The sequence below is a fragment of the Chanodichthys erythropterus genome, chromosome 14 (assembly GCF_024489055.1).
Source record: "Chanodichthys erythropterus isolate Z2021 chromosome 14, ASM2448905v1, whole genome shotgun sequence".
Taxonomy (NCBI): Eukaryota; Metazoa; Chordata; class Actinopteri; order Cypriniformes; family Xenocyprididae; genus Chanodichthys; species Chanodichthys erythropterus.
The window spans coordinates 11451187-11476988 of NC_090234.1; the positions used below are offsets into that span (position 1 = coordinate 11451187).

The 25802-nt window shown below is 40.4% G+C and overlaps 1 protein-coding gene across 3 annotated transcripts; it reads left to right on the forward strand.

Annotated features, from left to right (window-relative positions):
* The first annotated feature begins 1974 nt into the window (after positions 1 to 1974).
* Positions 1975 to 24658, forward strand: ednrbb (endothelin receptor type Bb). Of its 3 annotated transcripts, none has more exons than XM_067408754.1 (8): positions 1975 to 2093; positions 5765 to 6130; positions 6206 to 6318; positions 6623 to 6827; positions 7345 to 7491; positions 8088 to 8221; positions 8549 to 8657; positions 10558 to 10842. In XM_067408754.1, exons 2-8 carry the CDS (start codon positions 5771 to 5773, stop codon positions 10750 to 10752), a joined length of 1263 nt encoding a protein of 420 aa, XP_067264855.1. In that variant the 5' UTR covers positions 1975 to 2093; positions 5765 to 5770; the 3' UTR covers positions 10753 to 10842. The 3 variants fall into 3 exon arrangements, with proteins under 3 accessions (XP_067264855.1, XP_067264854.1, XP_067264853.1); XM_067408753.1 differs by lacking the exons at positions 1975 to 2093; positions 10558 to 10842 and adding exons at positions 5399 to 5684; positions 24227 to 24658; XM_067408752.1 differs by lacking the exon at positions 1975 to 2093 and adding an exon at positions 5399 to 5684.
* The last annotated feature ends 1144 nt before the right edge of the window (positions 24659 to 25802 follow it).

The window sequence follows — 25802 nt, forward strand, 5'->3', positions numbered from 1 at the left end:
AGAATTTTATTTACTTTTATTTACTTTTTATTTTAATCGTATTTATATATTTAAATTTTTATTTTAAATTCATTAGTTTATATATATATATATATATATATATATATATATATATATATATATACTTTTATTAATTATTTATTTTTCAATTTGATATATTTATTAGAATTTTATTTTAATTATTTATTTGTAATTTATTTATTTTAATTATATTTATTTATTTTAATCTTATATATTAAAATTTTATTTATTTTTTACTTTTTATTTATTTTAATCTTATTTATTTTAATTATTTACTTTTTATTTATTTTAATTATAATTATTTATTTTAATCTTTACTTTAATTTTATTAATTTATTAATTTTAATTGTATTTGATATTTATTGATTTTAATTGTATTTATTATTTATTTCATTGGGAAATTTTGAAATGTAAGGCACAAGAGATTGGATGAAGCCATTTTAGCCATTATTCCCCCAAAAACCTGAAACTTCAATTAAAATTATACAAGCATTTAAAAAAAAATTAAAAAATTACATGCATTTTTTTACTTGCATCTCTTACAAGACAGCTCTAATTTATATAGTATATATTTTTTTGGTGTGTGTGACTTAATTTAAAAAACTGTTCTAGAACTGTATTTTCACCCCATAATGGCGGTCGCGCTACCGGAGCGCCATCTAGTGGCTGTTAGCAAAAAAGTATCGAAGTGTCGCAGGGCCGGGTTTAACTTTAGCGCTCCTCCTCGCCCATCTCTCGCTCATAGCAGACTAACGGTGGGAGGGGTTTACGCGTTTTCAACCCAAGCCGTCATACTGACGTCATCAGAGAAGCAACGCCATTCCAGACCGGAAGAAACTTTTCAGATTTTGAATAAAGATTACCGCGACAAACATTTTTTTCTGTTTTAACTTGCACGGATTAATTGTTCACCACAAGACTAGTAATATGCACTAACAAAGTAGATAAGGTCAATTTTGATTTCATATGTACTTTAAATAATTGGAATAAACACATTTTTATAAATCATGAATCAAAATGGAATTTTTCTAAAAAAAAAAATAAAAAAAAAAAAAGATGAATACATAAATACATATTGTTAATCTTCATTGTTTTTAATCAGAATGTAATGTACTATAATAACTTTCTTCACCTGTGAAACATCTCTTCACCTGGGGCACGTTCAAGCTCACACCGGTGCGCAACGTTTTGCTACGGTTTCCGGGTTGAACGACACGTTTCCTGGAAACGGTGTGCAACGGGTTTGAGATGCGTTTTCTCTTGTTTGGTGGGTGTGTCAGAAATGTCAGCCCAATCAGCGGCAACCTGTATATAAACCACGCGGTATTAAAGAGACAGCTCGCACACTGGGTATTAATGTAACATAAAAAATACTTTACTTATATATTTTGGTGTTACACTTCAATAAAGTTTTCTATACTCCTCTGGTTATATAATGGTAAATATTACAATGTCAAAGCACAATAACAGTGATCAGCAATAATGATAAGCCTATTAAACAATAAAATAATATAGATCATAACACAGTCTTGGAGGGAAGAAGTGGATTATCCTTCACCTGAAATGTTTGTCTTTTCATCCTGAGATGCAAGGCAAGTGTTGTATCAAAATAATTAGAAGTTTTCACAAATCCCTTCACTCGACTGGGATGTTCTCTTTTATTCTGGACGGCAAGGGCAGTGACTGTAACATCGAGGGTTCTTTGCAGTATTAAACATATTTATATCGATATCATCAGGCTCCGAAAATTCTTCAAAAAGAACACAAAGAATGGCCTTCTCAGCTGCCATAGTTGCAACGCTTGCGTCATCACAACAGGGTGTTCAACGCGCCACCGTTTCTGTTTAAAAAACGTTTTGCAACGTTTTGTCGGGGCTGAACGCAGCGCTGATGTCATCAGTCCCTCCTCCAATCATCTGACTCTATTCCGGTATGTAACGCCCACTTCTCATGTCGCGGTCAAGGAGGAAAGTTCTTCCATGAAGTGAGCGTCTCCCTTCGGCTCTTAATGAGGCGCTGCTGTTCCGCAGGCCGAGCGTCTCGTCCTCCTGTATCTCACAGCAGCGGTCAAGGTAACTGCCGGAGATGATGTTTTTATTGCTGCTCGAGAGAGTGTGTGTTTAGAAGTACAATCATGTGCCTGATTCACAGAGTTCAGCCTGTTCCTGAGCACTTCTGACGGGTGAGAGGAGTAATTCACTCAAACATGAAAATGAAAATCATTTACTGGCCCACACGTCCTTGCAAACATGTCTTCTTTCTTCTGTGAGAAACACAAGAATGCGTCCAACATTATGTTTCAATTAACAAACTATCTTTAATCATTTTAGTTAACAACAGCAACACTGCTATAAGTGCACCAAAAAAAAAAAATCACATTTACAGTAGATAATGTTTTTCCAGGGACTTTGTGTGTGTGAGGGATCTAAAAAAAGGCATGAAATAACATGTTTTCTCTGTTTGCTGAGAGAGTTCTGATATAACTGATCAGTCACATGACGTTTACATCTCAGGTGATTGGCTCAAAGTAATGTATCTTAAACTGTGTATGTTTCCATAATAAATAATACACTATACACGTTTTACTGGCAGGTAAGACATATTTATGGCTGGTGAACCGTAGGTTTGGGGCGAGGAATAACGATGAGACGGAAAACAGCAGCAGCGGTGTTTTGAGCGGATGATGACTGATGCTGTAGTCAGTTCACCCGCACAGCTGTCCGCCTGCCTGCTGCGCTTCATCCATTCCCGCTCTGTCTGAGTTGTGCTGGTTGCCATGGCGATGACCCTGTCATCAAGTCCCTTCACCTGGGTAAACTAGTGAGTCAGGAGCTCGAGACAAAAGACAGCATATGGAGCAGCTGTACTGTTCCTGAGCAACAACAACACTGTGTTCACGTCTGCAGGAGCGAGAAAAACACTGTGCAGATAGATAGATAGATTAGATGGATGGATGGATAGATAGATAGATAGATAGATAGATAGATAGATAGATAGATAGATAGATAGATAGATAGATAGATTAGATGGATGGATGGATAGATAGATAGATAGATAGATAGATAGATAGATAGATAGATAGATAGATAGATAGATTAGATGGATTAGATGGATGGATGGATAGATGGATAGAATGGATAGAATGGATGGATAGATGGATAGAATGGATGGATAGATAGATAGATAGATGGATAGAATGGATGGATAGATGGATAGAATGGATGGATAGAATGGATGGATAGATGGATAGAATGGATGGATAGATAGATAGATGGATAGAATAGATAGATGGATAGAATAGATGGATGGATGGATGGATAGATGGATAGATAGATAGATGGATAGAATGGATGGATAGATGGATAGAATGGATGGATAGATAGATAGATGGATAGAATAGATAGATGGATAGAATAGATGGATGGATAGATAGATAGATAGATTGGATGGATGGATGGATGGATAGATAAATAGATAGATAGATAGATAGAATGGATAGAATGGATAGATAGATAGATAGATAGATAGATAGATAGATAGATAGATAGATAGATTGGATGATAGATTGGATGGATGGATAGATAAATAGATAGATAGATAGATAGAATGGATGGATAGATAGATAGATGGATAGAATAGATAGATAGATAGATAGATAGATAGATAGATAGATACATAGATAGATAGATAGATAGATACATAGATAGATGGATGGATGGATGGATGGATGGATGGATGGATGGATAGATAGATGGATAGAATGGATGGATAGATAGATGGATAGAATGGATGGATAGATAGATAGAATGGATAGATGGATAGAATAGATGGATAGATAGATAGATAGATAGATAGATAGATAGATAGATGGATAGAATGGATGGATAGATAGATAGATGGATAGAATGGATAGATAGATAGAATGGATAGATGGATGTATGGATGGATAAAATAGATGGATGGATGGATAGATAGAATGATAGATAGATAGATAGATAGATAGATAGATAGATAGATAGATAGATAGATAGATAGATAGATAGATAGATAGATAGATAGATAGTGGATGGATGGATAGATAGATAGAACGATAGATAAATAGATGGATAGATAGATAGAACAATGGATAGATGGATGGATGGAAGGATGGATGGATAGATGGATGGATAGATAGATAGATGGATAGATAGTTAGATGGATAGATAGATGGATTGATGGATGGATGGATAGATAGAACGATAGATAAATAGATGGATAGATAGATAGAACAATGGATAGATGGATAGATAGAACAGAAGATGGATGGAAGGATGGATGGATAGATGGATGGATAGAAAGATGGATAGATGGATAGATATAACGACAGATAGAACGATAGATGGATGGATGGATGGATAGAAAGATGGATAGATGGATAGAAAGATGGATAGATGGATAGATATAACGACAGATGGATGGATGGATAGATAGAACGACAGATAGAACGATAGATGGATGGATGGAGAGATAGAACGATGGATAGAAAGATGGATAGATGGATAGATATAACGACAGATAGAACGATAGATGGATAGATAGATGGATGGATGGATGGATGGATAGAACGACAGATAGAACGATAGATGGATGGATAGATGGATAGATAGAACAGAAGATGGATGGATAGATGGATGCATAGATGGATAGAAAGATGGATAGATGGATAGATAGATGGATGGATGGATGGATAGATAGAACGATAGATAAATAGATGGATAGATAGATAGAACAATGGATAGATGGATAGATAGAACAGAAGATGGATGGAAGGATGGATGGATAGAAAGATGGATAGATGGATAGATATAACGACAGATAGAACGATAGATGGATGGATGGATGGATAGAAAGATGGATAGATGGATAGAAAGATGGATAGATATAACGACAGATGGATGGATGGATAGATAGAACGACAGATAGAACGATAGATGGATGGATGGAGAGATAGAACGATGGATAGAAAGATGGATAGATGGATAGATATAACGACAGATAGAACGATAGATGGATAGATAGATGGATGGATGGATGGATAGAAAGATGGATAGATGGATAGAAAGATGGATAGATGGATAGATATAACGACAGATGGATGGATGGATAGATAGAACGACAGATAGAACGATAGATGGATGGATGGAGAGATAGAACGATGGATAGAAAGATGGATAGATGGATAGATATAACGACAGATAGAACGATAGATGGATGGATAGATTGACAGATAGAACGACAGATGGATGGATGGAGAGATAGAACGATGGATAGAAAGATGGATAGATGGATAGATATAACGACAGATAGAACGATAGATGGATAGATAGATGGATGGATAGATGGACAGATAGAACGACGGATGGGTGGTTCCAGTGAACATCTGTTCAAACATTGATAAGTCAGGAATAAAGAGCAGTGATGATGATGATGAAGATGATGATGATGAGTGTGAATGAAGCGCTGCATATATGACATCACAGACTCGAGATCACTCAGTGTCACGCCCGCAGGCGTCTGAGATCGAGCCAGAACTCGTGATTTATTGCGCTGCAGCAGCTGCTTGTAAAACACTAGTGTATATAAAAACACACCTTCACCTTCACCTTCAGTACAGAGAGCCGCAGGTAAGAGCGAACAGACAAACCTCTCCAGCAGAACCATTATTCTCCAGCATGTGGCCTAATTCAAACCTGATTGTCCTCAGGTACACATGGAGGCGTCCGCCATCGTCCTGTTACTGCTGTGCTTCCATACTTCACTCGGGTTCATTACTGCTCAGACAGCAGAGCCGGGATGGTCGGCACAGAATATCTCATGGAAATCACCGGACGCCACAGCAAACAAAACCCCGATGTGCTCTGGACCCGTTCGGATCAGAGATGCCTTCAAGTACATCAACAGCATCGTCTCGTGTCTGGTGCTGCTGCTCGGGATGGTTGGAAATGTGACTCTTCTGAGAATAATCAAAGAACACAAATGCATGAGAAACGGAACCAACATCCTCATCGGCAGTCTGGCACTGGGCGATGTCTTACACATCATGATCGGGATTCCCATCAATGTTTATAAGGTATCTTTTCTTAGAATTGTGCATTAAAAAAGTTCAAAAACAAGATGAACTAATGCATTTGTTCTGTTTTTGCAGCTCCTGGCGGTCGACTGGCCGTTTGGTGTCCTGCTCTGTAAACTGGTGCCGTTTATTCAGAAAAGCTCTGTTGGGATCACAGTGCTGAGCCTGTGCGCTCTGAGTGTAGACCGGTGAGAGCCTCTGTTAATTATTACAAGTTACTGTTTGGGATAGTCTCTTCTAAACATCAAAGCTGCATTTATCTGATCAGAAATACAGTAAAACAGTGAAATATTATTCCAGTGTAAATCAGCTGTTTTCTATGTGAATATATAGTAAAGTGTAATTTATTCCTGTGATCAAAGCTGAATTTTCAGCATCATTACTCCAGTCTTCAGTGTCAATTTTGGTGTAATTTGTACATAATCCAGATCACATGTAATCATATATTATCCACCACTGACTACTAAAACAGAAACATTTGTGGTTCTGAAGGTACCGAGTTGTTTCGTCAACGAGTCGCACGAAAGCTCTCGGTTTTCCCAAGTGGACTGTCATCAAACTGTCTTTAATATGGACCATATCAACATTACTGGCGGTTCCAGAGGCCGTTGCGTTTGATCTGATTGCGATGGATTACAGAGGCGAGCGTCTGCGGATCTGCCTCCTTCATCCTGTGCAATCCACTGCGTTTATGCAGGTAAACTGAGACGTACTGTGGGGCGAATTCACTTTATAAACCCAACAGGAAGAATTTTCCGTTGAAAATGTTTTTTCAGAAAAAAATAACCATGTACTTGTAATGTCAAACAATGATATACCCATTTTTTACTTTGTTAATAGTTATGGCAAAAAAGTATGGAAGCCCGTTTCCGCCACTAAATAAAAAATAAAAACAGTAATTGCAACTTTATCAGAATTGAGGTGAAATTAAATGTATATTATGAGAAAACGAAAGTGTTTTTTTGACCTTGCATGCACCTGTTGTAGGAAACAATATTAAGAACCTTAAAAAAGTCATAATAGGGGCACTTTAAATGATCAATACAAAATAATCATTAAAAGTAATACTTCAGTATGATGTGAGGAACATTTGATAGAGAGTCTTGTGTCCTCCTCAAACAGCTCGTGGTTTCAGATCTGGAGTGTCTAATGATGATGTGCTTCCTTTGAAATAATGTCAAGCTCATCAGGAACTCTCTTTTTTCTTGTTCTAGTTTTATAAAATGGCCAAAGACTGGTGGCTCTTTGGGTTTTATTTCATGGTGCCGCTGGTGTGCACCGCCGTCTTTTACTCTCTGATGACTCGGAGGATCTTAAGCGGGAGCGTGAAGCAGTCGGTCCTGGACAAACACATGAAGCAGGTATATTTAAAGAGTTCATCTGAATATCTGAGATAAAACACAGACATCAGAAAGATCGGTGAGGTCGTTCTTCGCCCGTCTCTATCATTAAATGTTCATGCAGAGGCAAAAAGCTTTTTTCTTTTCAGAGTCCAGAGCTGTTCTTTTACATTGAGAATGATTTTTAAAACTATTGGTGTGAACTGGTCTTAATGAGTCATTTACTGTACTGTGTTATTTTAGTATCAGTTATAAACTAAAGCAGTATTTAATATTTTGAATCTGATTTTGTTTTTATATAGTTTTTTCATTTTAATTTACTTTAAGTCAATTTTTTTGTGCTTTTGTCAGAATCTCGCCCGATCTAGTAGTAGGTCCGGCTTCTTTTTGATGCAGGGATGATGTTAAAACCCGGAAGATTAATTCACAAGTGGTTACCTCTTAATTTTCCTATTTATAAAGCGTTTATTAATAAGCGCACCAGGGTAACCGCTATATTTCTGCTGTTCCATAGTTTTGGTCTGATACTATTGAAGTTGAACGGCTTTATTTTAATAGCTGACAGTAGCAGCACTGACAATGTCCCTGTAATGAATGCTCTGTGTTGGGCCCGGCAGAGACGCGAGGCGGCCCGGACCGTCTTCTGTCTGGTGCTGGTGTTCGCAGTCTGCTGGTTTCCTCTTCACCTCAGCCGGATCCTCAAGTTAACCATCTACGACGAACACGACCCCAACAGATGCAGCTTACTGAGGTAAGATTTACCACAACAAACACATGTACATATACTCATATAAAACCAGCACCATACAAACAGCACACGGAGACTTGACTCTGAATTGAGTTTATAATCCGTAATTCTCTCACCTTGAGTTATTTTTATTACTGTTATTATTATTATTTGCCACTGAGTTTGTTGTAGTGCATTATGTGTGTAAAGTAAGCATGTGATCATTATTATGCTGCCTATTTTGTAAAACAGCCTTGATGTGGGCATCTTGTCTTAAAATACTGCCTATGTAGGTGATTGGGACCTTGTGTTTGTAGTGATGGTGGTGACCACATGTTTGTGTTGTTTCAGCACTTTTCTTGTTCTTGACTACATCGGCCTCAACATGGCGTCTGTGAACTCCTGCATCAACCCCATGGCTCTGTATGCGGTCAGCAAAAGATTCAGAAACTACTTCAGAGTAAGATGGGCTCCTCACTTCTTTGATTTCCTACAGTAATTCTGATACTCTTAAGTTATTTGTCAATATTTGTTTTTAAAGGACATACACTACTGTTCAAAAGTTTGATTTAAAGGAAATCTCACCAAAGCTGCATTTATTTGATCAAAAATACAGTAAAAATAGTGAAATATTATTCCAATGTAAATCAGCTGTTTTCTATGTGAATATATAGTAAAGTGTAATTTATTCCTGTGATCAAAGCTGAATTTACAGCATCATTACTCCAGTCTTCAGTGTCACATGATCCTTCAGAAATCATTCTGATATGATGATTTGCTGCTCAAGAAACATTTATGATTATTATCAATAACTAACAGTTCATAATTTTTGTGGAAACTGTGATTATTCCTCTTTTTAAAGTGCAGAATAAAAGTGTAATATAATATAATATAATATAATATAATATAATATAATATAATATAATATAATATATAATATGGGTTATTGATGAATACGTTTTTTAAAAGTGTAAAAAAAACATAATGGAGATCAATGAGAAATCAATGAGATTGTGTTTTTCATAATCAATTAACACTGCTTTTGTCATCATTTACGAGATGGGCAAATGAATGACGATATTTATATAAAAAAAATGCTAACAGCTATCTTGCTAACAAAAGCTAACAAAAGGACAATAAAACATTTTATATTTAAGTTTTTTAAATATTTCAACATTTTCCATGTTTTATAGCGGTTGCACCGAATGACCTGATGTCTGAAACATGAATTTATCAAATAGTTAAATGAGAGTTAGTTAGTTTGCTTCATGATCATGTGGTCCTTTGCAGGTGTCTAAATGATGTCACATCTTGTCACATGATATTGATCACATGACTTGATTCAAAATGGTCTCTTTATATTGGTTACTCCGAATGACATCAATGAAATTCATTTTTCCAGACATTCTTTCTCATAACAAAGCAACCACTTCTAATATAATTTTGCACTATGTTGATATATGATGTTATAAAATCATGCCAGAATAAAAAATATATACATTTATTACATTTTAAGATATTTTAATCACAAATTAAATGGCTGTACCGAATGACCTTTTGACACTTCAAAATCTTTAAAATATCTTTATATGTAGAAAAATATAATTAAAACCTTTTGGATTCAATAAAAGAGATCTAGTTGTACTATCTTACATACTTTGGATGTCATATTTTTGTTTTTTTATTATTATTAAGGCCTTTGGACAAAAAAAAAAAATGATCCGTCACGTCATTGACCTATTATATATTTCTCTTAAGTAGCTCCCATTTAGTTAGCTAAATGAAATACTTTTAGAAACGAGTATGATCGTTTTCAATATGTTGCTTTGTCAATGAGATTACATTGGAAAACATCTGTTAGTTTGTGCAGATAAATAAACTGTATTTCTAGTCACTGACAACATGATGCAAAAAAGGGAAAAGAAAAGCAGATTTAATTAGCATTTTTATTGGTGTCGTCTGTAAACGCGGCACTGAAAGCGATTAAACAAGAATCAGATCTTTAGATTAGTTGAGGCAGATTTTCGCACACACTTTGTTTACAGATGAATTATGAATAAGTATTATGTATGGCAGGAAATTGGATGTGACAGCAGGTGAACTGCGGATTCTTTTCATTTTATTCTCCCTGACAGAGTGAAAAGTTTGAGTTTGACTTTACATAAAAGTGACCTTGTGCACAACATTTCCATAAATCATGTACAATGCCTCATGTTAATCGGCTCAGGCACCTCATTTGCATATGTTTAATGAGAAGTGAAGGTGTTTGTCTGCAGTGATTGGTTTCTATCACAGCTCATGTTAACAGTGTTTGTACTGTAATCCAGTGAGTTAACAGCTGCTCTGTGCTTCCACGTCAGGCGGCTCTCGGCGCTCCGTGCTTCTGTTCGTCCGGCCCTGTTCCCCTTCAGGAAGAGAAGGGAAGTTTCATGAGGTCAAAGGTCACAGAGCCGCCGTCTGACAACAGTACCTCCGGCAAACGGGAGTTGTCGTCTGCTGACAGCGATAGAAACAACTTTCTAATGAACTTTGCATGTTTTAGAAGTTTAAATTAGCTTCTGATTATTTTTTTTGTCACATTGTTTTTGTAAATACAAGATGAACGAAAAGCACTTTCCTCTGTTGCATTAAATAAGAAAATAAAATGGAAGATATCATTATTCATGATTGTTGTTGTTTTGTGGTTGTGGCATAAATTTAATGCATCTTGAAGGTGTAACGAAATGTAGCGGTTATTAATCAATTTATGGATGAAATATGAATATAACAATTCATAAGGTTATGAATAATTATATTCATATATCGACCCAATGGGGAATTAAACATATATTGTGAATCAATTACAACGAATTATAATCAATTACATATATGATTAGTTCTGGTTTAATAATTATTTAGAGAAACTGCTCGTTTGTCCAGCAAACTAAGTCCCTCACAGAATATTATAAACGGAGTTATTCTCTGGCCATGAAAATAACTAAAGCATAAAGCGATCGAAAAACGTTAAAGTGACTTGGGTTTTCCGCTGAAAGAACAAACAGAACAATCGAGCATGAATAACGTTTTAATATATGCAAACTACGAATACAGAGGTTCTAAATATATATACAAGAAAATACACACCTATGTACAAGAATAGAAGTAGAGAAGGAAAGAGAGAGAAGGCAAGTAGCAAACTCACAACCAGTCCTAAGCCAGCACGGAAATCAGTTTCATCATCTAAGATTGAGAAACGGCAGTATACTTGCATTGGTTGCGTGTGTCGAATTTCAGGTTAGCGCTGGTGCAGTTCGTTGGCTTCCTCCGTTCAGCGGGAAGGTTTGAACTGAGGACGAGAGTGAGTTTCGCTGGAAGATGGCGATCCCGAAGCTGAGCGCGGTGGCAGCGCGTGGTCACCGGAGGGGTCCGGGAGAAAACGTGCACGAGATGCTCGTGAGACAATCGGGAGAGAACACGGGAGAGAGAGAGTCTGGAATTGTGCGTCTTTGCTTTTATGACAGATAAGCCGACACACCTCCTTGAGGTGGGGTAGCCAATAACATGGGTGCAAAGTTGGCGGGAAAGCTTTTCCTTTGCTTGGCCTCACGACTTAATCTGCATGAGTTATGACTATCAATTCAGATCTCCAAATGGAGTGTGTTCTTCACAGTATCATTAAACACATAGAAAAATGCATTTGTCAGCGGTGTGACATATCTCAGTAAATAGCTCGTGTCCGGAGCTTTACGGCGAGACCAAACTCGATAGGTCAGAAAGGCATAGGAGAGAAGTTATGGTTTACAGACAAAATTATATCGTTAAAATGCACACTAGCACAAATACACTCATTTAAACACTAGGAAACATGCATAGGCCCTAAAAATATATGAAATATATATTTCAGCATAGTGGTAGTTTACAAATACAGTTGAAAATGTATGATTGTGTGTTTCTGTGTCTGTCTGTGTGTGTGTTTTTGTGTGTCCCTGTGTGTGTGGGGTGTTGGAATGTGGATCTGGTCAGTCTCTGGGGGGTTTTACAACCCAGTCCAGCATGCTAAAAGCGTTCTGGACATTCCAAAGTTTATTGATTATCCTGATACGTGTGCATACGCTACAGATTCCCCCTTTCGGCCAACGAAGTTCCTGTGCGGACTTCGTTGGACGGTAACCAAGTTCGATGGCACATGGATCCGGATGGTCACGCAGCAGGTGGTTCCTACTGGTCCTTGAGGGAGAGCAGATAAGCACCTGTCCGTGGATTCTTGCATCCCTTTGATCCCTTGGGATAGGATGAAGGCCAGGCCCCGGGCGAGTGCGTACTTGATTGCCATGGAGAGGCAACGGATTGTGTTGGCAGCAGTCCAAGCTCGGGCTCTAGGTGAGCTGGTCAGGACAGGCAGTCGTGAGAGTGCTTGGAGGGCTGCATCAGTGGGAGTACTGTCACTTAGCTGGGACCCCCCTTTGTCAATCCTCAGTTCCATTCCTGGATCTAAGGTGTGATTGTGATCCCTGGGGGAAGATGGGATTTCCAGTTCTGACTGGTCCTCTTTGCTTGAGAGACAGTGCACTGCCAGGTGGCTGTGATAAAGGATGGAACTCAGGGGTAAATGGATCCTCTTACTTGGATTGGGCAGCCTGACATGAGTGGCGGTGTTGTGCTGATTGTAGATTACGATGGCAGCATGAGTGGGGGTGTGGATGAGCAGTCGATCACCCACAGTCTCGGCTTGTGTTCCGATAACTGGGGTGCGAGGCTTGGCCGGGCAGCGTGTGTCGCTGGTCATGGGCTGCAACCGGCCCATTCCTTCAGTGTGGTTTCTGAGGAAGAGCTGGTTTGGGCAGAAGTACTGAAAGTCTTTGGTGAAACTACACCTGCGAAAGTGGGGAGCCGGGCACAGCCGTGGGTTGCTGTTGTGGTAGGCTACCGCAACTGAGGTGTGTTTCTTGGCATGGGTGTTACGTTGCCGCCACCTGACATTGACCATGTCTTTGGGTCTGCCAGTAGCAAAGTCCAGCACAGTTTGTGTAGGATACTGAGGACTCCTATTCATAGCCACTCTGTCCATAGAGAAGCTAATTTCTCGCAGCAGGTCTATCAACAGAGCTATAACCAGCTGATTTTGGGCAAAGTCATTCTGGAGGACTGTAAACAGTTGCTTCCTTGAGTTCGCAGTTTGGATCAGCAGGAAACTGTGAGTGCGGAGAACCACCGCAATACCTTTCCAGGATTTGCAGGTGGTTTGCAGGGTTTGGCTCTGTGTTGCGAGTTGCTTTCTCAGTTGTAGGCGGAGCTTGTTGTGCTGCTGATGAGGGGAGCAGGCTGTGATGAGACTCAAGTCTCCTGGTTGGTACAGATGCAACGGCAGTGGCACCTGCCGTGCCATCAGTAGTTCTGTGGGGAACACCTGAGTTGACTCCTGTACGGTGTCTGTGATGGCCATGAGCATCAGAGGAGGTTTTACCGTCCAGTCTTTCTGGTCGACTGACCGTGGAAATGTGATTCCTCGGTTTTGCAGTGAAGCTCGGTGCTTTGCGTTTGCAGTCTGGACATGACGGTAAACTTGACATCCTCTGGCGTGCTCTGCCACATCTTGCTGCATGCTGGGCCAGTGCGCCACTTGTTTTAATGTCTCGTCCGTAGTTCTGGTGCCATGGTGTTTGGCACATGGTGTGTCGTGGGTGTATATCAGTTCACCCCCTTTTGGCCCTGTGGCAGTACAAGCTTTGGCGCTGTGAGGACATCAGGGACATACTTTTAGAAAGTTTATTCCCACACGCAGCATGTGGTCGGTCTCGTGCAGTCGTTTGTTGCTAGGGGCCGCCGTGGGACCAGATGCCGGGAACGGGAGGTTGGAGGGTCTGAGTGGTGGTACAAAACATGTCGAATGGAAATGTTGGAAAGTTTGGTTGTCAGTGGCAGTGGCAGTAAGGTGGGAAATGTTGCAGGAACAGTCCGCTGGCTGCGGGTTGTTGTTGCCACACTAAGGGTGGGTGAATGGGGTGGGTGTGACCATAGCTTGTTATGCAGTGTGCCAGTCTTGGCAAGGGCATTAGTTTGGTCGTTCACACCTTTGTCACGCCCTGGTTGCTTCAAGCATCTTTTCACCTTTTCCCAGTAAACGATCATGTCGTGTGCTTGGGTGAGGTGATCACGTGTCTGGAACATGTGTTGATGTTTCACCTGCTTGTTGCATTCAGTCTTGAAACCAGTTTGTTTCCAGCCCAGAAGATGGCATGTGAAACAAGGTCTGGCAACGTGTGAGTCTGTGCACATGAGTTCCCTGATGTTATGAGCTGAGGGGAGACGTGAAGGGTTTTGAGGGTAGCTGCTGCTTCACCATATTGACATGACTGGGGACCCCACCTGCTGTTCTGTGGTTGGCAGGGTTGGTTTCTTAACCATCGTACCCCTGCATTTGCCTGTGGGATGCCCTCATGGTTGTAGGAACGTCCATCGACATAGGCCGTGGGCATTCCTTGGCACGCATTCTCTTTGAGGTATCTGTGACAGGCTGGTCGCTGTTGTTGGGGTACCAGTATCTCAAGTGTCAACGCTGGTGTGCTGTTATAGCAGTTTTGATAGGCAGCTGAATCTCCGCTCCGTGCAGACTTGTGCTTTCTGGCACGTTGTGGCAGTGGCACCTGCTGGTTCAGCCTCCTGAAGTCGCTGGTGGGTCGCCACTTGCTGTCTGGTTTGACAATGGACCAGGTAGGGACTGAATAGGTGCTGTTGCATGGGCAGATAACACCTTTTCCTTCTGTTGAATGAACAACCTCCTGTACTGGTTCATGTGGGGCGATGTGACCTTCGTACTGCCTGATTAAGGTGGGAGGAGCATTTGGGTGTGTTGCACTATGCACTGTGTGAAGTTTAGTGAGACCACAGCATAAAAGGTCTTTGTCAAATGTCACTTTGAATTTGTGCAAGACGTTTCTGAGTCTTCGACAGTCTGCATCATTCTTTAGCGCACTTGCATCTTTCTGGATCTGTTGGCCTTTAGGCTCAAACCTTGGGAAGGGCTCCTCTGTTGTAGTGTAAGCTGTCAGGTTGGCTGTCCGAGGTGCAGCGCTTTCCCTGAGTTTCACAGGCAGGCTGGTTAGCGACTGTGGGTACTGCAAGGTGTTTGTCCTCCATCAGCTCCGTTCTGTGCACCTGTTCTGTGGGTACCAGTTTGATGGAAGTGATGGAGATGCTCTTGAAGGATGCTGTGAAACTTGTGTTGCTTAAGCTTCCTTCTGGGACCATGGCAGCTGGTATTAAGTTAATGACTGTTAACTTGCGTTCAAAGTCATAGGGGCCGTGGTCCATTATCCATTCTAGATGGTGGGCTTTGGGAATGCTGATGTCTGTGACCATGCATTCGTTGAGCCAGCTGTGAACTACGTAGGGTGACACTTCAGTTAGCGGTGTGGCTTTTAGAGCAAGTCCAAGTTCCACGCCTTCAGGTGACAGTGTGAAGGAGCCCAGCATGTGGCTTAGGGTTTGACCACATTGCCTGTTGAGCCAAACAGCACCCCCTTTGGTGTAAGGTGGTACTACAATTTCCTGTATGTTGATCCAAACAGCACCCCCTTTGGTGTAAGGTGGTACTACAGGTTCCTGTATGTTGATCAGGATGCAGACCTGTTGGATAGTCTGGCCTGACAGGAAGTTGGCAGTGTTGACAGGAACAACAGGAAGCTGTACAGTCATTGGGGCCCACAACAACTCATTTGCACTGTCCGTATGAGCACTAGAGTGCATCAGGATGTCTGGAAGGACCAGGAAGTGATGGGTTAAATGCCGGTTGTTCCATTTGAAGTTCACAACGCAGATGTCCTTGACGGTCATCATGGTTGACAGACGAAAGTCCAATGGGAAGCGTATTTGCATGTTGACAAATGGGAGGTCCGGTGTTCCTTCAATGAGGGCACTTAACAGCGTGTGGCTGAAGGCTGAGTTGTCTGCCCACAGTGTGAGAATAATGTCTGTTGTAGTTACATCATTCAGCTGTGAGTCTGTCATGACCTTGGAGCAGAGGGAGCTACAGTCTATGGTGGGTTGAAGTGTGCCGGGTAGCGAACTTGAACTGTGCTCTAAGACCGGGTTCCCGCGGTTAGCTGGGAGATTTCCCGCGACCTCTGTGACCTGACCGTCTGGCTCAGGTGGCCTGGGTGACTGGGAAGGCAGAAGTTCACACACTTGAGCCCAGATTTTCAGTGGTCTGGCGTTCAATAAGGGCTCAAAACAGTCTAGCAGGTCTTTGTGAGTGGAACAGAGAAACGTGTCCATTTGCGCTACGCACACAGGAGGTACCAGGCTCACTCGACCAATGGTGTGGTGTGTGGGAGCTGTGTGTTCAAGGTGGACCTCATTTGGACTGTGCGACTGCACATTCAGCTCACATCTTTGTGACTTGAGAGTCTGAGTTTGTCTTTCAGCTTCATTTCTCAGTCTTTCAAAAAGGTAAGGACAGGTTTCTGAGACAGTGATCGGAGTCTGGGTAACTGGTTGGAATTTCTACAGTCTTTTTAGACGCAGTTCTCTGCTTGGCTTGAGCTTCGTCGACCAAGTCTCGCGGCTGCTGAATAGACATGCTGCTTGAGCGGGCCAAGGCTGCCAGATGATCACTCACCGCAGGGTGCAGCTCTCGGAGAAGCAGAGGGTTGAAGATGAAATCTTCCTCCGTTGCTGGCTGGTTACGTGCTCCGTAGTACCCTCTTTGCATTCGGCTGTAGAAAGTGTATGGGTTATTCAGTCTGCCCCGTTTTAGGTCCATGGCAGCAGGGAGCCCTTGATCTGATGCAGGGTCAGAAAGCTTTTGGATCAGAACCTGTCGCAGGTGCTGGCAGTTGGATGTGACAGCTGCTGGCGAAGGTTCTTGGCCGTTGGACGTTTTGGGCAGTGGACTTTTAACCCCATTTGGAATTAGGGCTTCTTGACTGGTTAGGGGAAACTCGGTGATGTGTGTTTCCCCTCCCATGCCACTTTTCATTACTCTGTAACCAGTGTCAAGTTCATTCACATAGTCTCTTTGTTGTTTCGGAGCCATAACTCCTTTCTGGGCCTGTTTGAGATGATTTTCACAGGTCAGGGCTTTAGTGTGTCTGTCTTTCAGTGTAGTCTCTGCTTTGGCTAGGGGAGCTTCGCTGTGTTGGAGTTTTCCAGTCAGTTTTCTACGCTCCACCTCCAGGTGGAGCTCTGCAAGGGCTTTTTGAAGTCTTTGCAGCTCCTCCTGCAGCTCGGGTTTGGATTCGTCCGCTGTCCAACGCTGGTCCTGGGTCTCGACGAGTCGCTGATCGTGGTGACGATGAATCTGGGCCTGATTCCTCCGGGCGTCCTCCGCCTGGAGCTTGAGGTTGTGGGCGATGGCTCGGATGACTCTCGCCCACTCTTTGTAGCTCGGCATTGGATCGTGGGCCATTAGTCGATTCAGGTTGTCGTCCAGCTGCTCGTTGCTTAGGTGCTGGGGATCCACAGCGTCGTTGGGCAGGATTGTGCTGGTCAGGGAGCCCAACCCGGTCTTGAGTCCGTCCCCATGGGTGCTGGGGCTGGCTGCTCTGAACACGTTAGCTTGCTGTTGGCGAGAGAAAGACAGCACAAACAGAACCAATGCAAGCACGCGCAGGGCTAACGACTTATAATAATGCATGATTATATAATTCTTTGGTTTGGTTCCAGTTAACTGGTGCAGACAGTTAGTGGAATGTGAGGCTAGACACTTAATTGTCGATAGCCAAAAGGACCACGCGGGTCAATTTGTGTGGGTGAGTGCCGGATTTGAATAAAGATTTTGACAGGCGGTAGCCCTAAGAGTCCTTTGATGACTCTCGCTGCTCGGTCGTCTATCTATTACTCAGTTTTCCGTGATGGCTCTCACAGGCTCTGCTTTTACATGAACTGAAAGAAACAAACACAGTAGAGAAGCAAAACAGAACAGGGAGGATGCAATTAAATGAGAAATAGAGCAGTAAACAAATAGAAAGGAATCAAAATAGAATCGCAATAAACTAAAACAGAAGGGCTAGAGGGGAGAAGTGAAACTTAAACTTCCTATTCCAGCTGGGTTTATGACGGTGTCAGGCGAGTGCACGGTTGCATCATAAAACCTAGAGGGATGGTATGGATCGAGAGCCTAAGGGTTGGCCCGCACCTGAGTAATTGAAGAATATGTAATATTCTGTGGCTTTCAATTAGGTGAAGTGACTGTATGTCGTAGGCCTGGGTGAATCGTGGGTGCTCAGATAAGAACTCAATGGCAGGCCACCTTTCCTCGACGATCAAACACTCTACTGCGGTGTCCGTGGCCACCTGTCCCCTTTGTACCACGGTGCAACCTCTCAAACAGGGAACACCAGCACAATTGCGCACTTTGGCAAGGTATTTGCGCCAACGGCCCGAGTGACCAGTCAAGATTGAGTTTTCCCTGAACTCAGAGTCTGTCCCCTTTACGGGCAGTTACTCCAAACGGGCGGTTCTGTCATGCAGAAGCCTGAGCAGGGAAATTAAACAAAATTGCCGCTTGTTGTCACCCCGGGTCTCGTTGCCTCCCTGTACCTGATACACAACTCGCTGATGTCCTTGCGTGTTGCCCGTGATACGAGGTCAGAATGTCCACGATTCACACACGGTTAGTGTAAGAAGCGCCAGGCCAGGTAGCTCCACTCACTGGAACTCACTGGAGCAACCGTCAGCTCACCCCAGGGCGCTAAAGGGCCTTATCTGCAAGTGCACAAACAGTCAGGTAAACACGACTTAATTGTAAATTTAAACTCAATTTAAATCTTGTTTAAATAGAATTTAACTAAATTAAGTGTGTAGGATAAAAGAGTAGGGGTATAAAAGGAACTAGCTAGAAGCAGAACAAAAGTAAAAATAACATAAAACAAAAACAAATCAGATGCACTTGATTCAAATTTGAATTAAACTCTGTTCAATTAAATTTAAATGAGTGCATAGAATAACAGGATGGGAAAAAGCGAGAAGAGGATAATTCAGAGGCACTTGATTCAAATTTGAATTAAACTTGTTCAATTAAATTTAAATGAGTGCATAGAATAACAGAATGGGAGAAAGAAAAGAGAAAGCCTTCCCTATTTGCAGATTTTTCCCTAAAGAGAATTGCTTGTTGATAGCAAAATGCCAACTGATTGACACTACTTAATTTTAAAATTGAATTAAATGTTATTTAATTAAATTCAAAAATAAGTGTATGAAATAAGGGAGGCTTGGGTGTGCGTGAATATTATTGCCAGCCAATAACACACAGGACCCAGAACTAAGAGTGAATAAAATAAAACATTAAGTAATAAAGGGAATGAATTTCCAAAGTAAACTAAAGAAATAACTTGAGAGAGAGAAAAGACAAAAAGGGAATGGATGAAATAACACAAAGTGGAATAAAAATAAAATAAATAAACTGAAATAAAATAAAATAAAGTAGATCTGTGAATACAGGAAAAAGAATACAAGGGAAAAGAGAATTGACTTATCTGACAGTGTCCACCAGGGGGCGCACTCTCAGAAAGTGAATTCCCTTGTTGGAAGGGGAAACAATTTAAATTAAAAATTTAAACGTGTTTAAATTAAATTTAAATCAGTAAACCACATTCCAACAATGATTGGAAAGCATAACCACCAAAAGCAAATTACTTTTACAACTCCCCGCAGTATAGAGAAGCAAAAGATAACTTGGAGATAATTTCAGTTCAAAGTATGGAGCGGCTTTAACTCAGAACGTCCACGCGGTGGCGTCACTGAGTCCACACAACCAATAAGTAGGAGGGGTGGCACACCTGAGCAGACTGCCCTCTGGCGTCTGGTCAGAGTTACTGCATCCCCTTTCTTTAATTCGTGATACAAAAACGAGCGCGCTTGTGGGTTTCTGACCCTTACGCTGTTTTAACTGCACGGTCACGATTACAACTATAGAACCTCAGCGGATTCTTTCATAAATATATGTGTACCGTTTTAATCACGGGTACACAACTCTGGGAATCAGTCCCTTTGGTGCAAACTTTAATGCACGCGAATATGTAACTTTTATGCGGGATTGCTTCGCCGCTGTTACTAATCAACATTGGATCAGAATGCTGATACGAGTCTCCATATTATTACACATCAATCGATAAACCAGACGTACTTGTTTTCCGATTAGTTCTGTAACGGGGATCACGTGGTTTTGGGTAGCTAGTCCAAACGACGTAACCCAGGAGCAAACCGGCTATTGTGAATTTTTGACGACACAAGAAATTCAGATTCAGTAGCGGGTAAATATAATGAGGCCTCGAAAGAGTGGTCGCAGGAATCTCGCCACGACCCTCTAAACTCGCTGAACACGATTCAATTCGTTTATTCAAGCGGAAATTAATATTCAAAACTGTAACTTACTGCAAAGATTGTCGTCCTTCACAGATACGAGCTTGAGATATCAATGGACTGCAGTGTATTTCACGGTCAACCAAGGCTATGCCTGCAGTGTTTCTAGACACAAACAGCAGCTTGTTAACGGTGCGTAGTGAGGACCCGTGCGTCTTCTCACTGAATAAAACGCGCATGTAAGTTAAATCATACAAAATTATTCTACATTGCTCTTTTACCGAAAACCAAGTTTAAAACGTTGCTCGCGAATCCTCCACCAAATAATATATGTAACGAAATGTAGCGGTTATTAATCAATTTATGGATGAAATATGAATATAACAATTCATAAGGTTATGAATAATTATATTCATATATCGACCCAATGGGGAATTAAACATATATTGTGAATCAATTACAACGAATTATAATCAATTACATATATGATTAGTTCTGGTTTAATAATTATTTAGAGAAACTGCTCGTTTGTCCAGCAAACTAAGTCCCTCACAGAATATTATAAACGGAGTTATTCTCTGGCCATGAAAATAACTAAAGCATAAAGCGATCGAAAAACGTTAAAGTGACTTGGGTTTTCCGCTGAAAGAACAAACAGAACAATCGAGCATGAATAACGTTTTAATATATGCAAACTACGAATACAGAGGTTCTAAATATATATACAAGAAAATACACACCTATGTACAAGAATAGAAGTAGAGAAGGAAAGAGAGAGAAGGCAAGTAGCAAACTCACAACCAGTCCTAAGCCAGCACGGAAATCAGTTTCATCATCTAAGATTGAGAAACGGCAGTATACTTGCATTGGTTGCGTGTGTCGAATTTCAGGTTAGCGCTGGTGCAGTTCGTTGGCTTCCTCCGTTCAGCGGGAAGGTTTGAACTGAGGACGAGAGTGAGTTTCGCTGGAAGATGGCGATCCCGAAGCTGAGCGCGGTGGCAGCGCGTGGTCACCGGAGGGGTCCGGGAAAAACGTGCACGAGATGCTCGTGAGACAATCGGGAGAGAACACGGGAGAGAGAGAGTCTGGAATTGTGCGTCTTTGCTTTTATGACAGATAAGCCGACACACCTCCTTGAGGTGGGGTAGCCAATAACATGGGTGCAAAGTTGGCGGGAAAGCTTTTCCTTTGCTTGGCCTCACGACTTAATCTGCATGAGTTATGACTATCAATTCAGATCTCCAAATGGAGTGTGTTCTTCACAGTATCATTAAACACATAGAAAAATGCATTTGTCAGCGGTGTGACATATCTCAGTAAATAGCTCGTGTCCGGAGCTTTACGGCGAGACCAAACTCGATAGGTCAGAAAGGCATAGGAGAGAAGTTATGGTTTACAGACAAAATTATATCGTTAAAATGCACACTAGCACAAATACACTCATTTAAACACTAGGAAACATGCATAGGCCCTAAAAATATATGAAATATATATTTCAGCATAGTGGTAGTTTACAAATACAGTTGAAAATGTATGATTGTGTGTTTCTGTGTCTGTCTGTGTGTGTGTTTTTGTGTGTCCCTGTGTGTGTGGGGTGTTGGAATGTGGATCTGGTCAGTCTCTGGGGGGGTTTTACAACCCAGTCCAGCATGCTAAAAGCGTTCTGGACATTCCAAAGTTTATTGATTATCCTGATACGTGTGCATACGCTACAAAGGAATAGAAGAATTAATTTCCTTCTTGCAAAACCTGACCCCAAACTGTTGAGTTGTAGTGCATATGAAGTGCTTTCTATTTTTATATTCAACCTACTGTAGGCACAATATGTTCAGCTGCATATAATTATATGCATCTTTCTCAGCTGATTGTGACCCTGCAGACCCTAGACTCATTTCCGGGTCAGGATAGAAGGTTGTATTCTGAAGTACAGTCATTTCACGAGACAAGCCATACAAACTAAGCTTATTATTGTGTAGAAGACACCTGTGCTGTTGGCAGGTGAGCTACACACGATCCACTCGCGCTCACACACTCCCTCAGGGTTTGTTGACTCAATCCCAGCCATTACATAAAGTGGTGTTTTTTTCCCCGTGCAAATTTATATCGGGTGACACAGGTCATGAATCATCACTCAAACGATCCAGGTGTTAGCCGCAGGTTTCGTGGATAAAACCGCGTAATTGGCCCGACTCCGACGGATAAATATAGATATAAGCAAAATCCGAATAATGAAGTCTCCGTTCACAAGCATAGGCCTGCTGTTGATTAGCCGCTATATGTCAAACGCGTGACGGAAATGATGAAAGCGCGGCTGCTGGAACTCCCGCTTTCATGCCTGTGCTCCATCCGTCACTCAACAATGGAAATGCACTAAATTGGCGACACCAGTGGATTTGCCTTCACACCGCTGAGTGACTGACTGATGACTCGCCTATTTATAATGCATTTTTACATGTGTTGTGCATTGGGACACTTTACGGAAGACTTAAGCAGGAGACAGAGCGGCTATGACAGAATGAGGCCAGGAAGGAAAGGGTAGAATGGTGAAAACACCTGATAGGCCTGTCAAAAGCGCAAGACAAGCTGAGATTGGAATATTTCCAACCGCTGCCTGCCTTTGACCCACATGTCTCTCAAATATTAGGATCATTTTGGCAAATACTGTCAGCTAAATCTGGCTCTGTTCTGAACAAGTGGATGATGAAACGTGAGTAGACATCCAGAGAGAAGCTTGTGAAGCTTATGATTGGCTTGCTATTGGTCCAGATGCTTGAAGTGCATGAGGAATCCCAACATATTTTACTATGTGCATATCCACTGGGGTTTGTCCTCTATTTAGAAAAGGCTTGGGGAGGAAATTTTTATACATATATATATACATATATAGTGTTGGGGTAACGCATAACAATTAACTTGAGTTACGTAATCAGATTACTTTTATTAAGTAACTAGTAAAGTAGCACATTACGTAAATTTACGACAAAATACATTTTGCCAAAAAATAGAACTGTTGTTGTTGTTGTTGATAAATAAGCAAGCGCAGATGAGAAAAGTAATGCAAAAGTAACGTAACAAATTACTTTACATAAAAAGTAACTAACTGAATTAGTTACTTTTTTAGGGAGTCACGCAATATTGTAACACATTACTTTTAAATGTAACTTTCCCCAACACTAAATATATATATTGTTTGAGGTCCGTAAGATTGATCAAAAATACAATAAAAACAGTAAAATTTTTAATATACTTTATGAATATCTATTAACACTTTATTTTGATGCTCCTCAACAGACATTCTACTAACTACAAGTAACTACATGTCAACTAGCAGTCATTAGAGTATTAATATCTATTAACACTTTATTTTGATGCTCCTCAACAGAAATTACACTAACTACAAGTAACTACATGTCAACTAGCAGTCATTAGAGTATTAATATCTATTAACACTTTTTGATGCTCCTCAACAGACATTCTACTAACTACAAGTAACTACACTCTAATGATGTACTCTATACTCTGAGAGTTCGTTGACATGTAGTTGCAAAGTTACTTGTAGTTAGTAGAATGTTTAAAGTGGACCATTGAAATAAAGTGCAACCAATTTGTCACCATATGCATTTAAATATATAGAAAGATATATGTGAGAAGCTTTTAAATAATTGTTTTTCAAATATCTGCATGTACAGTATGTAGCTACAGTTTTATGCATATTGTTTTCATGTCTCATTATTTTCTTCTTCTTCTCAGTATCTAGTTCTATCTGACGCAGGGACAGGAGTCCAGGGCCGCCCGGAGCCGCTGAAGGGTTAAGTTCTTGCTGAAGGGCACAGCAGCAGCGGTCAGATAATTTCTCCAGGTGGGAATTGATGCTGAATCTTGCCGTTAATGGCTCTGAGCTCCTGCCAGTGAGCCACTTACTCCGATGTTGAGGACATGATGTCACATCGGCTTCTGCGGTCACGGAGGAGACTTCCTTCTGGTGGCTCGTTTCCAAGAGCTGGAAGTGAGCTTTCAAATTGCAATGTGTCCGTTTAGTCAGAATGTTAAGAATCAATTGTATTTCTAATTTAGAGCTAATTTAGTTCTTTGTTTCAAAGGCTGAAATGTTCCTAAAGGAATGCTAATGGAGTATTATCGTGATGTGGAATCAGTCCTAATAACTGCCCTGCATCTTCTGCAAAAAAGGACAAATATTACCTAATTTGAGTTGATAAATAAATAAATACACACATACACTACACTTTGAGGTTGGTAAAATTTGTTAATGTTTTTGAAAGAGTCTCTTCTGCTCACTATGATTATATGAATATAAATACAGTAAAAACAGTAAAATAGTGAAATATTATTCCAATGTAAATCAGCTGTTTTCTATGTGAATATATAGTAAAGTGTAATTTATTCCTGTGATCAAAGCTGAATTTTCAGCATCATTACTCCAGTCTTCAGTGTCACATGATCCTTCAGAAATCATTCTGATATGATGATTATTATAGAAACATTTATGATTATTATCAATGTTGAAAACGGTTCATATTTTTGTGGAAAATGTATGATGAAGTCATACATTTTACTTTTCATGATTCCTTGATGAATAGAAACTTCAAGAGAACAGCATTTATTTGAAATAGAATCTTCTGTAACATATATGTCAGCTTTAATGCACTTATCAAAATAATTAAAAAAAACAGTCAAATGTAAAAAGTTTTGGTTTTAGTGACAAAACATACTTTTTTTAATTGTAAAGAAATCCACTTTAAGGCTGTTTAAAACTTTTTTTTAAATATTATTAAAATAATGTTGAAATAAAATAGATATGAAACTAAATGACATTTAGAAACTGCCTTGGCAACTAACTGAAGTACTAAAATTATACAAAAAACTGAAATAAAATCAAATTACACATTTTTTTTAAGTAAAAAAATTGCAAAAGCACAACTGATTGAAAACTGAAACTTTTTTTTTTTTTTTAAATAAAAGTTAATTTAATTAAACTTTAATAGTAATGCTTACATAACACTGCTTTTAGGCTGACAAGCAACATTTTCTGAAGGTTAAGCTTGTTTGTACTGACAAATTGAATGACTTTTGTTCCATATTCATAGAAATTGCAAGATATTCTGAATGTAGATTTGAAAAGGAACGACATTCATATAGTCGTATGCAACACTTTAATTACATCCTCTGTGTCTCGGTGGTTCTGGGGTTAATTACACAGTGTAAAGTTAATTAAGCATCAGGTTGTGAGCGTCAGCACCATGCTTTGATTCGGTAAATGGCCGTTTGATACAAAGTGACAGGAGTCGTTTACCAGTGTATTTTACAT

Bases quoted from the DNA above. Each gene is read 5' to 3' on its own strand.
- ednrbb (XM_067408752.1), top strand. From the start codon at position 5,529: ATGACATCACAGACTCGAGATCACTCAGTGTCACGCCCGCAGGCGTCT. The intron at 6,131-6,205 runs GTATCTTTTCTT...CTGTTTTTGCAG, and splicing joins TTCCCATCAATGTTTATAAG to CTCCTGGCGGTCGACTGGCC. The intron at 6,828-7,344 runs GTAAACTGAGAC...TTCTTGTTCTAG, and splicing joins AATCCACTGCGTTTATGCAG to TTTTATAAAATGGCCAAAGA.